Source organism: Ruditapes philippinarum, unplaced genomic scaffold (assembly GCF_026571515.1).
Source record: "Ruditapes philippinarum isolate M1 unplaced genomic scaffold, ASM2657151v2 ctg7845_1_1_1_1, whole genome shotgun sequence".
Lineage (NCBI taxonomy): Eukaryota > Metazoa > Mollusca > Bivalvia > Venerida > Veneridae > Ruditapes > Ruditapes philippinarum.
Genome location: NW_026861193.1, coordinates 66,865 through 84,630, shown reverse-complemented (window position 1 = coordinate 84,630; position 17,766 = coordinate 66,865). Strand labels below are relative to the sequence as shown.

General features: G+C 32.8%; 1 protein-coding gene across 1 annotated transcript; it reads left to right on the top strand.

Annotated features, from left to right (window-relative positions):
* The first annotated feature begins 2,037 nt into the window (after positions 1 to 2,037).
* LOC132714817 (uncharacterized) lies at positions 2,038 to 9,426 on the top strand. The gene is made up of 7 exons (XM_060697739.1): positions 2,038 to 2,451; positions 4,659 to 4,716; positions 5,174 to 5,329; positions 6,144 to 6,253; positions 6,599 to 8,000; positions 8,308 to 8,450; positions 8,839 to 9,426. The coding sequence occupies exons 1-7, from the start codon at positions 2,449 to 2,451 to the stop codon at positions 9,139 to 9,141; spliced, it is 2,175 nt and encodes a 724-aa protein (XP_060553722.1). The 5' UTR covers positions 2,038 to 2,448; the 3' UTR covers positions 9,142 to 9,426.
* The last annotated feature ends 8,340 nt before the right edge of the window (positions 9,427 to 17,766 follow it).

Below are 17,766 nucleotides of genomic sequence, written 5' to 3'. Positions count from 1 at the left end.
GTTCAAACCCCACATAGATTAACCAGACATATGCATCCCTTATCCCTACGCCAAATACAGGTATCCTCTGACTACCATAAGTACTCTTTCTTCCCTCATAGCATTATACTATGGAATAAACTTCCTAGTAACATTGCCACCCTGCCCAACCTGAGTCAAACAGGCAGTGGTGGGTTTGCAGTACTAGTCTTACTAGTACTACTCCCAGTGTTTTTTAAACTATTTTATCTCTTATCATCTTGTTTCACTATTAACATTTAACCATGACTAGAATACATTTTCAGTCTCACCTTCCAAGCATGTCAATGTTTGGACTTTTCTTTTTTAGCTTTTCTTTTCACCTTTTACTAACAATCCGACGTGCACTAAATTCCTGCCTTTAACACTCGTAAGAGGGGTTGGCAGTATCCAGAGATAGATAGATAGGAAACAAGTGTGCACATTTCATTTCCCCTTTTTCGCAGAGAAATTCGTTTGCTTTATAGACAAGTAAATGCACTAAAATACTTCGTTACGTGGTACCAATTAATAAGCATGTATCAACTATGTTACACGATCACAAATACGATGCGCTATCTGTAGATCAGCACGTCTCAAGGTTAATGATATTCATGGGCTATTTTTAGATTACCTCACCAAGAAGTTGAATTGCGTTCAGTAGATCTAAATATAACTCGATCATGCGTGATTTGGTAAGCAGGACCACCCTTTGAAGACGGAATACTACTACATAAAGTCACCATTCTCTATTGTATAAAACTAATACAGACAAAAAATCAATTATAAAAGAAACTAACTTTTGCGTCTTGAAAAACAATTGAAACGCGAACAATTTCGTTTATAATTTTATTACGGTTTAAACCGATAAATCGAGTAAAAATAGAAATCCTATTTATATAACAAACTGGGATTACCGAAGTAACTAAAATAGCTTAGATTTCCGTAATATTACTTCGTCTGATTCCGCAGTATGACGGAATCGCCCGAATTGTCACGATTGCAATCGGAACTACATCGGCTATTATCATTAATCCGAAAAGTGACGGAAAAGGCCGAAAAGTTGCGATTGGCACGATTGCAGCTGGTTTCCCGTTCAATCATGTACCAACAGATGTAAGCAGGAAACCACCTAACCGGAACAAGTTTTCCAAATGAAATGGCTTGCAGCCGTGGCTGCAAGCCAAAATAAAGTTTCCTTTTAAAAGGAAAGGCTTGCACAGTTGTGCCTTCATCCCAACATATTTAATTGTTTTTATTTTTGTAAAAACGAATATTTTTGTCAAAACGATTTGAAATCTATTCTCTATTGAATAAAACTAATAAAGAAAATAATCAATCGTAAAATTACTAACGTGGAGATCTATCTATCATACTGAAAGGAAACAAGTGTGCAAATTTCATTTCCACTTCGTTACGTGGTACCAATTAATAAGCATGTTCACAGATACGATGCGCTATCTATAGATCATCACGTGGTAAGGTTAATGATATGCATGGACTATTTTTAGATTACCTCACCAAGTTCAGTAGATCTCATGCACTAATATTTCTGTGTGATTTTGACCACCCTTTGAAGACGGAATACTAACTACAGTCAACATCCTCTATTGTATAAAACTAATACAGACAAAAAAAACAATTATAAAAGAAACTAACTTTTGCGTCTTGAAAAAGAATTGAAACGGAACAATTTCGTTTATAATTTATTACGGTTTAAATCAATAAATCAAGTAAAAATACGAATCCTATTTATATAAACAAACTGGGATTACCGAAGTAACTAAAATAGCTTAGATTTCCGTAACATTACTTCGTCTGATTCCGCAGCATTCGGAACTGCCTCGGCTATTATCTATAATATTATATATACTATTTTGTGATCATGATTTCTGCAAGCGTCTAGAAACTTTATCTTGATTTACTTCATTGGAGGTTTTACTGTACTTAAATTGTTAATGTTCAAAAGCTGTAAAATTACATAAAAAGCTACTATGGCGTTCCATAGAAAGGCGAAATAATTATAATATAATGTAGTGTGAAGACAGTATATTTTTTTGTAAAGAAAAAAAATATTTCAATTAACTTTACTTCGCTTAATATGCTAGACCATTGTAAGATGTATGTGCGAGGATTGACAAGGTTAAGCGTTCTTATTCAAATTTTTGAGATTTCAATTATCGCATTATTTATCTAAGGTGCTCATATTTTCAGGTAAATTAATTTTAAATTGTTATGATATTGCGAAAATATGATATGGGACGAGCTTGATATTATGGATATTTTGTTTGGCGAATTTTGAAATTTTGAATTATAATAAAATCACGGGAAAAAACGTGTGTTACTTTTAAAAGTATCGGAGTAAAGAATACGTAAAATAAACATTGTTGTAATGCGATAACAAATGAAGATGTGGATAGAACTGCACATTTTGGATATATTTGAACTTAAATGGTATGTTTAATTTCATATGTTCTTTAATTAAAACAAAAATATCATTTTTGAGAAATCATTTTTCTTTTTTCCTATTTTTATAAATAATAATTCAATATATTTCAAAACGGAAACTGTGTGAGCAAAATAGTTTTTTTAAAAAGAATATTTACACTGCGATATGAACTATAGAAAAACTAAAAATAAAAGTTAAATAAATAGCATAAATAAATATAAATTTAAGCATTCCGGTGTATTTGGTGTATACATTATTTGCACAGATAAATGTTATGTAATTATCTATTATCTTTAATAAATTAATTAATTAATTTATTAATTGTACGGTACTATATTCATGGAATAATTCCCATATTTCCCGGTATTAGTTGCTCCGTTTGTATGGTATATTTATGGAATAATTCCCAGATTTTCCCGTATTAATTGCTCCGTATGTATGGTATATTTATGGAATAATTCCCATATTTTCCCGTATTAATTGCTCCGTATGTATGGTATATCTATGGAATAATTCCCATATTTTCCCGTATTAATTGCTCCGTATGTATGGTATATTTTATTTTAATTAATTAATTAATTAATTAATCAATTAATTTATTTATTTATTTATTTATTTATTTATTTATTTATTCGTCTTTTTAATCTCTTCGGTACCAGATGAGCAGCAACTGTATTTCATTATCACCCACAGGGATTGAGCCTTACTGAATCGCAACTTTTCGGTTCTTTCTGTTAATCTTTGGATAAGAACGGGGTTATGAATAGGTGTTCAGATGGCACCAACATTTGTTTTACCTTACCCCCAGGCATAATGTATCAAATGTCCTAAGTTAACTGTACGTTTACTATCATTACCGATGTTGTTTCTCGACTTTAATCATATATATTGCCCCGTGTCTCTCCAATGTTTCTCGGTATATTTACCATATTGCCTAGTATCTTAAAAAGTTTTCCCGTATCTTTCGCACATTGGTCCATACCTTTTCATACTGCTCCGTGTCTTTTCATTAAATATACATATCTTTCCATATTGTTTCCTACCTTAGCCACATTGGTCCGCATTCTTCCCATATTACTCCGTATTGCCTCATATTGCTCCGTGCCTTTGCATATATTGCTTCATATCTTACCCACGTACATTGGTCCTCATCCTTCCCATATATTGCTCCGTACTTCCTCATATTGCTCCGTACCTTTATATTGCTTCATACCTTACCCACATTGGTCCGCATCCTTCCCATATATTGCTCTGTACTTCCTCACATCGCCCCGTATCTTTCCATACTTTACTTTGTATTGCTTTATATCACAACACGACCTGTTTCCGCATCTTACTCATGTGTATTTGGTATCTTTCACTAAGTACTTTATATTTTTTCGAAATCTTTTAGACGGCATTCTTTACTTCAAATATTCCGTATCTTTCCCACTTTTACTGCATATCAATTGTTCCGTATCCTTCACATATTGTTCTGTATATCCTTTTCATACGAATTGCTCCGTATCCTTCTAATTGTTCCTTCACATTGTTCCGTATTTCCCCTATATTTTCCCGTATTAATTGCTCCGTATGTATGGTATATTTTATGGAATAATTCCAATATTTTCCCGTATAAATTGCTCCGTATGTATGGTATGTTTTATGGAATAATTCCCATATTTTCCCATATTAATGCTCAGTATGTATGGTATATTTTATGAAATTATTCCCATATTTTCCCGTATTAATTGCTCCGTATGAATGGTATATTTTATGGAATAATTCCAATATCTTTCCGTAGTAAATGCTCCGTATGTATGGTATATTTTATGGAATAATTCCCATATATATTTTCCCGTATCAATTGCTCCGTATGTATGGTATATTTTATGGAATAATTCCCATATTTTCCCGCATTAATTGTTCCGTATACTTCACACTTTTTCGTATATTTCACATGTATTGCTACATATTTTATTGTATTTTCAACTGTCTTTCTTCAAACATTTTTCTATTGTATACGTACATTTTATATATAACTGTTAAAGTTTTAGGTAAAATATATATATGTACCATGAATAATGATGGATAAATTACAAAATTTGAACATTATTCAAACTATTTCAAACCGGATTTAATCTCTTGGCACTGTCTTAATGATTTATTTATTTTTAGGATACATTTTAATAGATATGCTCCTCAACAAACATTTAAGGGGTTTATTTTTCAGATTCGAAGTATGACAAACACACACATTATTTCGGTCTGGGTTTTGTTCTTCTATAAAGGTAACGTATAAAGATTTTTTATTCAATTTCTTTTCCGTTTCTTATTCTCAAGATTCAATTAATGTATTTTTGTCATACAGAAGATTATATGATTCCATTTTAATCCACTTTATTATCTATATAATGTCTATCATGTCGCAGACAAAACGGAAAAATAAAGAAAAAGAGAGTAAAACGACTAAATATATATCGCTCTATGACATTGTCGCCTCTTCAAATGCCTCCAATAGAAATAACGAAATGGCATTAATCAGCCACCATAGTAGATAAAGAAACATGTTCTTGCTAATTCAAAACTGGGGCAAAAATACATTTTTTTGTATTTTTGTCCCAGTTCAAAATTATATTTTTTGTACTTTCACCTCATATTTATCTATTGTCGCTTAATTTGGCAATCAATTCCCATCCTTTTTACCACTAAGATTTTTTTCTAAAGAAATTTGGTGAATTATTTCAGTTTATAGTGAGACATGTAACGATGATCCGAACTTTACACGAGACGGAAAGTCATGTGACAATCTGGTCCAATCGTCTACGAGAAAAGAATGTTACGAACCGGAAGTAGAATCTGCTTGCTGTCATTCTTGCACACAAGTTCGTTTAGATGCTCCAGGTAATGTTTGTTGAAATAAATCATGGGGAAAAAACGGGAAAAGCTCCTGAATTGATTTGAATGATTGAGTTGTTACATAAAATTTGTTTCCTTCTGATATACATGATGGAAATGTGTTGGACTTTAATTGACGAGACAAAAGACTCCTTTCGACTATAGTAAGTCAAAGTTTGACCTCAGCGAAGTTCAAGTATAAAGATAAAGAAGGAAATTTGAAGGGATTTTAGAAACAACTGTACCTATCACTGTTTACCACCTTAAAGGCCCATTATGCCCCAGAAACTTTCCTATCAATTTTATTGCTCAAAACCATTTTATTTTTTGGTGATTCGAGTAATATTTCTTTAATATCTTTTGCATATTTCTCCGTTGTTTAGTACCCTAGTTTATCTCTGTAAAAAAATCCAATTTTATGCTTGACCTCAGTGAAGCCCTTTTAAATACTGGTATCTGAATAATTAATCTGATCGTTTTTTATTCTCTTTATATACCACACGTGCACTTCAACACTGTGGGAAATTGCGTTTTGGGGTCATTTTAAAAAAGATGTGGAGCCTTATAATTAAATCTATTCTCAAGCCTAGTCCTATTCTGATCACGTACACTTTACTTCCTATTACGTAATACAATACTGGACTTTTTGGAGGGGTGGTGCTTTTTTGTCACACTGTCAACACAATGCATATCCATTTAATTTCTGACTGTTTCGAGATTTCATGTAAGAGCATGTTTTCATTACTTTTTCATTATTTATTTATTTATTTATTTATTTATTTACCTATCTATTTTTTCAAAAACAAACTTTCACTTCCAGGTTGTTTATATGGAGATCGTGAGGTGTGTATAAAGTTTTTGTGTGACCAATATACAGATGCCGAGGTCACGTGCTGTGAGACATGCGGAACTTTACCTTTGACATCTACAGTATCTTTTTTATTTCATAACTGACCAATAACTGTATTGTGTAGATAAAGAATTCAACATTAATTTTAATAAGCTTTCATATAATACATTCACTTTTGTTTTACCGTAAAAGGTTCGTTAATATAATCATTTCACCAATAATTATGTAATCATCACATTAACGGGAACGGTGATTTAGTGGTCAAGGTTTCTACTTCTTAGACCAGGGATCATGGTTTCAAGCCCTATTTGAATCACGATAATGTTTCTTCATATGTCGCCGTTACTGCTACGTTAAACATGTATTTTCCTACATGGGCGTATGTTTATACACATGAATATCTGTCCTTAAACTGTTTAATTCAGACTGATCAACCTGTAACATCAGTTTCTACAACGTCTACAAATTCATCAACCCTTTCCACGACGTCAGTGACTTCTTCAACGTTTAAAATTACAAGTGAGCTTTTAAGGAGTTCAACACAGCTAGAAATCATATTATCTAACGGCTTAACAACCGAGCCAAACATAACAACAACTAGTGCTAAATTAACTTCTGACAATACGCCAACCAGTGACATAACAGCTAGTGTTTTGCCGGACAATGTTGCAACAACTTCCGCTACAATTGCACAAGAAACTACAAACGCTGCTTCAACTTCCGGTGTAACAAATATTACAAAAACTTCTGAAACAACGACAAGCAGTAAAATAACATCCCAACCATCGGAACTTACCACCCCTCCCAACACAACCATTGCCGTGACAACGTCTACCATATCGTCTACTCCTTTAACAAGTAAAATGACAACAGCAGCAACAACAACAACAACAACAACAGAACCTTCTGTAGGGACAACTACTAGTGTAACTGCATCCACGTCAACCACCACAACACGTGCAACAAGTGAGAAACCTACAAGCGGAAAATCCACAGAAACAATAACTAACACTGTCAGTCTAGAGACAACGCCTTTAACAACGCCTTTAACGACAAAGTCATCTACCACAACAGAAACAACAACAAAAAGTAGAAGTACAACTACAGTAACAAAAGATATTGAAACAACAGACTCGCAGCCATCTTCATCCGTACAAACATCTGTTGTTGGTGGAGATCAGTCTAGTACAGCAATAGCGTCAACAATTGCAACTGATACTTCATCAACTTCCGTTGTGACTGTACCAACTTCCGTTGTGGTGACTGAACCAACTTCCACATCTGCAATAGAAACCACTACCTCATCCCCTACAACTACCTCAATGTCTACTTCCCCTACAACAGTATTCGTTACGACCAATGTCGTCCCAGTTTCTTCCGTATCCGGTTCCACTATATCTACTTCCGGTTTTACAGATTCAACTTCTATATCGACAACAACAAAACTTACTACAACTTCTACTAGTCCTATTACAACTGAAACTATAACAACCAAAACATCCACGACAAGCCCTGATACAACAGTTTTAACGTCTGCAGACATGCCTCTAACAAGTTCAACAACTGCAGCCAAAACTTTGAAAACTGTGTCTACTTTAGCTTCAACTACATCCAGTTCAACTTCTACATTTTCAACTAAAATTATGTCTCCAACAAGCACTGCAAATCCAGTTACAACAACTTTATCATCTTCAAGTGCACTTTCTTCAATGGCAACAAAGCAAAACACTAAAACACCCCGTATAACAGTTACAACACCAACACCGGATGTTGCAACTAATTCTACAACTACTACAGCTTTTCCAGAAAACGGAAGTGGTGAAACACGTAAGACCTAGTTGTGAAATCATATTTAGAAATAAGCAAAAATTTTAAATAGATCGAATTTGTTAAAAGTAAACTATGTCCGAAAAAAAACTGAATTACATGCCATGAATAACAAACAAAATACTGCAATTCATTAATTGCTATTCTTTTTCAATCTAATTTCAGGCATATATGTACATTGTGTACATGTTTATTTTTTTAGTTTTTGTTGGGTTGACCGCAGAACTGGAGTAAACTTATATGAAATAAAGAAGGACTAAAACAGTTTTACTGTCAACTCTCGTACCTTTGGTTCCTTTATTTTCAGATTTGTCACTTATTATATCATCAACAATGTCTAGTCTTATATTTGCATTGGTGTTGCTTACTTTATGTGCCTGGTTGATGTCGAATTCGAGGAAGAAACGTCGAGGATTCCGACGTCGTCGGCGACGACCACCGGATATTGAGGTATATCTTTGAATCGATGAGATCATATTCAAATACATATGACTTTATTGAATGTACAATAAAAAACTGTTTTTTACCTACATCAAATACAATTGACTACTTTATATAAATACATACTGATACATATTTTATTCGTTCTTCACTTTTTAGAGTCAAATGACTACAATGGCAGCACAGTAGGGTACATGAGGATTTTTTTTTTATTTTGTGCAAAGACATACATGTATGATAAGATTAGTCCACTAATTAATTATTAAAGTGATAATCTGTAGTTTAACGGTCAACTTATTGTTTAAATCTTTCGAAATTTGTATATGAACTGAATCTTCCGTTACAAGTATATAGGCTACTGGTAAAACAAAAAAAAATCATTCTGTTTGTATTTTAGTCACTGCCGGAAGCTCTCCCGTCGTCCTCCGTCTTGCCTCGTGTCAGAGTTCCGGAAGCTGCGTCAGAAAGGTCGTCTGCTATTGAACCGTGCATTAATCTACGAACAATGAATCCAAATTCTCCGTATTGGTTTGACGATACATCGAGACAGATTTTTAAGGAAGAAATTCTTCCATTTAGAGCCAATGACTGGAACAGGCCTTACTTTTCAACAATTGGATTACGGGCGGCATATGGTCGGGCACATGACTGTTATCACTCCGCGTTAGGACTCACATCACACAGAGTATGGGTCAAATAATTTAAAGAATACTACCTTAAAAGAAGCCATTTGGTCCCATGTTCACAAAGAATGAAGAATGAGAATCAGGGTCAGAATTCACATATAAAATTTTAACTGTTTCAAATGTTGATGATAACGATATGCGTTTTAAATAACATATTCATGTACAATTGATAGATATTTAGTAGACTTGGAGTAATAAGAGGCATCAAAAACAGGGATATAATTGACAAGTTATATATATACCTAGTGATATTTAATGAAAAAAATATTGTTAAGTTTTAAGAAAATATACTTTGAAGATAAAATTGTGATCCTTATCATGTTACTTTTGTTTTTGTTTCTTTTTAATATATAGATAGTGACGCCATTCATATTGATAGTCCCATAAAATTTATTCTAGAATAAGATGTTTGGACACTGTCCCGTTAAATGTTGCGATATGTATCAAATTGTTTGTGTAAGCAAACATATAGCAGTAAAAGCAAAAAAATCTCGATATTTTCTTTCACAATGGACTTAGATGTTCCATTTGTAATTATTGTTACAAAGTCATACCACTTAAGGGTAACTTAATGTTAAGAATTCGGAACATCTTCAATAACTTTGCATTGTTTAATGGTAAAATGAGTTATATTCACCATGTTATATTAATGGAAATATTGTATCTTGCTTCAGCAATTCATTTCAAAGAATCCATTATGATGTTTTAAAGCTGCACATCATCAGACGAGTAAATAAGTCTACAATGACAGGTCAATAATAATGTTGATAGTTGATGAAGGGACTATATATGAATGTTGCTGACAGTGGGAGATGCATGTTCCAACATTACATATATGTATTTATTATATACTTATAAATGAAATATTGAGAAATATTGATGAAATAAAATACGTATCTTATTTTCCGTATTTTCACTGTAAAAATTTATTTTTCACTACAGTGAAACATATTTTCCGTATTTTCACTGGTGTCTTGCTGGATTACTTTCTTTTAAATTCAGCTAATACACAAAATTATAACGTAATACTTTCTATTCATAAGGTAAAAAAAAGAGTAAGTATATAATAAACAAAAAAATCAAGTTTTTTCCTTTAAGGAATATTTATTATAAACTTTTTGACAATCTCTTAGACGCATATTGTATATTTTGCGCACGGTGTTACTCTTTCTGTATTTTGTCATCCCATTACTAATTGAGTTAAGGCAATTTTGTTTCATAGTTTGACAGGTTTAAGGTAACTTTTATCTGTTTTAAAAACTAAGTACATGTATCTTATTTGTTTATTTTTGACAATGTTGTTACAGTGCAGAACTTCATAAAAAAATAACAAAGTCTGGATGCGTGCGTCTTTAATTCAAATACGCAGTAAGAAAACAAGAAACAAAAACCTAATACATTATTATTTGAGGGTGAAAACCTTGTGATATTAACAAAACAGTAGTATGATTTTACCGTATAAAATTCTCACATGATGTTTTTATCATTCAATTTATAATGACAATACTGGGCGATATTTGATACTTGGCTCCTTGTACTTCTATAAGTGTCAAAAGTAAATTGTATATTTTTTGTTGTAAATTATCTGATAAACATTGCCCTCCATTGTATATTTAATAGTGGGTTTTGCACGAGTTAAATACCAAAGTGAAACGCCCTTTTGTTACAGGATATTGAGAAAATAAGAAACTGTTTGACATTTTAATTGCAATTTTGAACACGTGTGTAATTGAAGGTAAAAAATGATATAAAGTAAAAAAATCACACCACAGACTGAAACGGATTGTCAAACTTGTTGGTGGCTGTGAACGCGTTTCTTTTTTTTTCTCTTCTAATTATAAAGTACAATAAATCTGTCCGTGTAAATAAATTATGATTGCGTAACTATGATGGTATTTTATATCAGGAAAAAACTAACTTAAGATTTTTGGAGAAGAGAATACATTTTCATATGAAAATGTTTATAGGCACTTTCTTTAGAGTATTCATTAGGCCTACAGTTTTGTGTTGTAGGATTTGATTGATTGATTGATTGATTGATATTTTTTTAAATTCTACAGTTAATTGTAATTCGAAATTTGACTAAGCACACTTCGCCACAAAACTAGTGTTAAAATCAAGGGAGGTGACTCATTTGAAGCGTGTGTCAAGGGAAGTAAACCCAATACCGGCCAAACTTTTAGCATTTTGAGTATTTCTTCGTGAAAAATTTATGAAAGAATTATCCCTCAACATTGTATTTTTACTTTATTGAGATGTTAGCAGTTAAACAAAATGACAACAAAGATGTAAGCAGTTCAGCAGTTTAGCAACAAAATGACAACAAAGATGTTACAAAGATGTTAGCAGTTAAACAAAATAACAACAAAGATGTTAGAAGTTAAACAAAATGACAACAAAGATGTAAGCAGTTAAACAAAATGACGACAAAGATGTTAGCAGTTAAACAAAATGACAACAAAGATGTTAGCAGTTAAACAAAATGACAACAAAGATGTTAGCAGTTAAACAAAATGACGACAAATATGTTAGCAGTTAAACAAAATGACGACAAAGATGTAGCAGTTAAAACAAAATGACGACAAAGATGTTAGCAGTTAAACAAAATGACGACAAAGATGTTAGCAGTTAAACAAAATGACGACAAAGATGTTAGCAGTTAAACAAAATGACAACAAAGATGTTAGCAGTTAAACAAAATGACGACAAAGATGTTAGCAGTTAAACAAAATGACAACAAAGATGTTAGCAGTTAAACAAAATGACAACAAAGATGTTAGCAGTTAAACAAAATGACAACAAAGATGTTAGCAGTTAAACAAAATGACACAAAGATGTTTTAGCAGTTAAACAAAATGACAACAAAAGATGTTAGCAGTTAAAACAAAATGACGATGTTAGCAGTTAAACAAAATGACAACAAGATGTTAGCAGTTAAACAAAATGACAACAAAGATGTTAGCAGTTAAACAAAATGCCAACAAAGATGTTAGCAGTTAAACAAAATGACGACAAAGATGTTAGCAGTTAAACAAAATGACGATGTTAGCAGTTAAACAAATGACAACAAAGATGTGAGCAGTTAAACAAAATGACGATAAAGATGTTAGCAGTTAAACAAAATGACGACAAAGATGTTAGCAGTTGAACAAAATGACAACAAAGATGTTAGCAGTTAAACAAAATGACAACAAAGATGTTAGCAGTTCAACAAAATGACGACAAGAACCTGTTCTCAACAAAAATTGACTTTAAACGTAACTTCATAAAAATGCCGACTTTTCATACTCATCACTCTACTTTAGCTTGTACAGACGTTGAAATTACACGAACACTTTGAATATAAGAAATATGAAATTAATAGCCCGTGTGTATATACTATTATAAAATAGCATTCAACTTTTATCGAACCAACTCTCAGTAAACATTTTTCTCAAGCACGGCACTGGATGGCAATTACTCTACGGTGACCTTTAACCCGACGTCTCTATTACATAACGTTGTCAACGCTGTAACGTCAAAACAGATGACGTCGTATCCATCATAAATAACTACCGCATTTCGCACAGAACCGCTAAAAATGCCTCCAAATCTATTGAATTTGTTGAAAAATTGTTTCCATAGGGCCTGTAGAAAACGATACTTCTAACGAGCTGTGGAAATTAAATAAAAAAGTCAGAGGAGAATTTAACTTTGTCGTTCACAAAAAGATTTTGACAGATTTGCAGAAATGAAGCCAAAAGATGAAGTGCCATTCTTTACGGTATGTCAATACATGTTTTTATATATGTATATCGTTGCCGCCGGAAATAGCAAAGAGCCAGGACCAGATTTTGAGCGGGTTGTTTATTACTTTTGGGACAACTCATCTTTGTTCGTAATGAAAGGATGGGTCCCTACAAAAGCAGACGAAAGAAACATTGGTGGCAAACTTAAGTAAGAAAATCAGACAGTTCAGTCCAAACGAATCGAAATCGGTATATGTTAAATCAAAAAGCTCTTGCACCGATGACAGCAAAGATCCCATTGGCGACAGGGTTATGTGATCTAGATGCTGCTTTCGGGCTTTAGAAGCGAATCAAGAAATGTTCCACCACAAATATTCTCCGGTCCGCCTCGGGTGAAATCAACATACAACTGGGGAGTTATAAATACATGGAGCAGACACATGGCCCCGGAAAGTGAAGATTATGAGCCGGTGTATATATATGATCGCTTGAGACAAGCAACTTCGCCATCAGACTCAAACATCAGTCCTCTGGAAATGTTAGACAGGGAAATCGAAAATGCTATTGAAGGTAATTTTGTTAGTGAAAACTACGGGTTCCGAAGACCAAATAAGTATAACACTATGGTATTTTCCACGTTGGATACACGTGACAGAAGAGTGAGACCACGTGCTGCTAAAGGACAGAGGACGCGCCACGTGATTACCATACAGATGAATTCATAAACTCATTCAAAGCACTGAAATAGATTTAAATAATGACCAGAAGTCTTCATGGACATAAATAAAAAAACATATTTTATATTAAGAAAAGATGATGTACTTGTATAAAATGGGCATGCTATAAAATTGATATTTTCTTTACAAATAAATTTTGTTTGAACAAAAGCATTTGGTACTTCGTTAATTAGTACCCGGAATAAGAAGATATATATACAAGTATAAATTAGCGCCGCAATTTTTCCTATTACATGTATATCGTTTCTATACTGTAACAGAGAACAAAGTTTGGAATATCACCCAAAATTGATTAAAGATATATGATTGTTGATCTTCACAGTAGTTCACCTCCCCGACCATACACCAATTGTTACATTTTGTAAGTTTTAAAGGCCCATTATGCCTCAGAAAATGCTTATAATCATTTGTTCGTTTTGAATTTTTCCTTCATTATTTAGGAAATGTCCTCAAAAAGAATACACTATAGGCAGTCACAAGAACAAAAGTTTTTTTCTCGTCAAGAATAAAATGGCGGTTTCCTAACTTGATCCATGCGAGTCGGGTTAAGGCGTTAAGATTTCACAATAGTTGTCACAGTGATCTCTGAAACGTTAAAAGAACATGTCAAATGAATGACTTAGACTTGATTCGATTATACAATATCGCACTATCTGTTATTATAATTTTCAGGGTTTGTTCAAGTCACATGCCTTGTTTTAAAACTACTCGTTGATTCTGTCGGCTCAACATATATAGATGTATATAGTTAGATATGAAATTTCAACAAAATTACACCTTAGAAATGTAAGTGTAGACAACAAATATCATATCTTGAATTAAAATTGCATTCATAAAGAAGCGATATTGTAGATAAGCAAATGTCACAACTTATTTTCTTACAACATCTTAACTGCCCATTTCAACGGAATTAATGAAAGTTATAGCAGGCTAAGTCATATTATTTTATAAATATTTATTTATTTCTCATTATAATCTATATATATTTTATAAAAACAAAAATAAATATTGCTATATTTGGGCAACATTTGGGTATATTTGGGTGTATTTGGGTATATTTGGGTATTTCGTGCCGCCGCGGGTGAGTAGGTTAGCTAACTAGAGTGTGAATACAGGGGTCAATTAATAAAATACAACATGGTTTCATCATGGTTTATTACAAATATGCACTAACATACTTCAATACAGTACAAGAATATACACCTTTACACGTCATCACTGTGCTTTATATATAGAAAACAAAGACCTTAAACTGCACAGAAACTTTCAATTCTAATGTAATAGTAAATTACTATAAGTTACAATTCAAATGAATCAAGAAACTAATGAATGAGAATCATCTAATGCGTCTAAAAACAAGTTTTTTTATGTTTTTATCAGCATTAGCTGCAATGTTTTACTTTCCACAATATAACACAGGAGTAAAGGATCTATACACCAAATGAAACTGTCAGCCAACAGAATGAAGCTTGATGTATCCTCAAAGAAATTAACAAATTGTGTATAACTTATCGATAACAAGTACACATACTAAGTTTAGTGTTAACTATGTTTGTTTCACACAAAAAAAAAAACCAAATTGAGTTAATCCTTTCACTAGATAAACATTTGAGCCGCGTCACGACAAAACCAACATAGTGGGTTTGCGACCAGCATGGATCCGGACCAGCCTGCGCATTCGCGCAGTCTGATCAGGATCCATGCTGTTTGCTTACAATCCCAATAACAAGTAGAGAAACTGATAGCGAACAGCATGGATCCTGATCAGACTGCGCAGGCTGGTCTGGATCCATGCTGGTCGCAAACGCACTATGTTGGTTTTGTCATGACGCGGCTCATTTAAGTTTTGTGTCTATACCAAACATCTTGGTTTTTGTAAGGATGGATAACTCTTCGATGACTAAAAATATAAATTAACAGTAACCAAGTTATACTATACAGTTGACAATTATTTGAGTCATGAAATAAGTATAATTCAAGCATAATTGATCTACCAAATCATTTTTTCTCATATAAGGTATTCAAAAATTCATTTACTAAACCTGTAAATGAATTTAATGTACAATTTTTCATGAAAATTCCACTCAATCTATCAGTGACATTATGCTCATATTTACGCTGTCAAGTTGAGCTGTATTAGATAATATATTTTATAAAAGATTGACTTTTATAATGGTGATTGACTATCAATTGATATTGAAAAATGTTTAAATTAAAATATATAAACTGTATTAAATATATAAGACAGTCCCACTCTATTTATTGAAAGTTAACAATACAAATTGAATTTTGCACGAGTCATTTGCGTTAATAATAACACTTGTGAAGTAGAATATAAAATTAAGAACAATTAAATTTATGGAAAAATGTAAAGTTATTTGGACTTTTACCTGTTATTTCCCTATTTACACTTGCATGGGCATAATGCCACTTAAAAACAAAATTTCACTTTAATTTCATTGCTTATTTTCTGTGTGACTATTTTGTCAAATTTAATCAGAGCATTCCATTGCTTATATTAGGGATGTGGAAAACAAGATTAACACATAGCTTTCTACAGAGCAATAAAGATTACAGTATAAAGGGTATAGTCTGTGAGATGGTCATTACCTCACCCCCCCCCCCCCCACAGGCCCCCATCTCCCGATTACCCATAATTATCTCATCAAAACAGGGGTAGACATAATCAAAGCCAGAAGGTGTAATCATTGCATCATATAAAATAATGTACGTAACACAGGCTTTTTTTCTCTTAATATTGCGAGGATAATAAGGTGTACAAGTATGTCGATACTAAATAGTAATGATTGAAAAAGCCATCCTCTAAAATCACAATTCATTTTCAAATACCAATAAACAAAATGATAAGAATCAAATTTGAAAAATATAAAAAAGCATGTGCCATCAAAAGCTATGTATTCATACTTTCAGTTTGTAATCGTGTTATTATCAACAACAAAAAATTTAACGTATTGTCCATTTCATTAATAATGAAATTGTCAAACTTTGTATGGTTCCTCCTTATTCTACAATTTACCATAGTTTTACATACATCTTTGAATTTACATCATGAAAATTGATTTTAACATACGATATTAAAGAAATGATTCCGTAATGTCAATCAATTACAATTTACTTTTATACATGTTTTAATTTTTGTAGCAAGAATAACCGTAAATACGGGTACTCTAATTATCCCTGCTGACTGATCAGTCTTGTTATTTTGATATCAAATCATTAACATTACTTTAGCAAAGGAATGTCTCAAATTCAAAACAAGACATTTAGTATAGAAAGGCTAAAAAAATTGACCATTAATAACAACTTTAATATCACTTCATATTTAATACATGTGTAACACTGTCAATTGTAAAAACCATGGTCCATCGTTCCCTGGGACAGAGCAAAAGGAATTGGGGAAATACCATTTCACCTTGTGCCTGTCCTAGCACTGCTGGGGCAGCAATGGGGTAGTTTTGTTTTGGTATTGAATTGGCAAAGGATGTGTCCAAAACGTAATTACAATAATACGAATTTAATCACCCGATGGTCATTGTAATAGTCAAGGCTCCCACTCGTCCCTTGGGACTGAGGATCATGATTACAATTGACTATAAAGGACAGTTTTAAAATGAAAACACAATATTATAATAATAAATTTAGTAACATTGTTGGAAGCAATTTTTGCCAATCTTTTCACCTTCATACATTAACAAAAATTTCTAAATACATTGTAAATGAATACAGTCAGCAATCAACGTCTTGTGAAACAGTTGACTCGCCATTAATCGCAACAACCATATTAGACTGCACCGGTTGCCATGACTACAATGTGATGAATCTATATAGCCATCTCAATGATAAGCAATGCCATTTTTGGAAATACACAACTCGGTGATCTGCCTTTGGAGTAATTAAAAATAATGCACCAGTTACTTGTCTCCCCTGTGGCAGTGCAGACGATAGAGGGAAAGTGGGTGAAGGTTCTAATTTTCATCAGTTCAATACTTTCAGGTCAATGTTGTGATTTTGTTTTGTATTGGATAGGTCAAAATTGAAGACGAGCAGTGTGTGTGGGGGTGGGAGTGTGAGGTTGTGGGTGGCTGTATTTAGTCATGGAGCTAAATATAGTTGTATATTCACTGTGATTTAGTGAAGATTTCACCATCTTGAC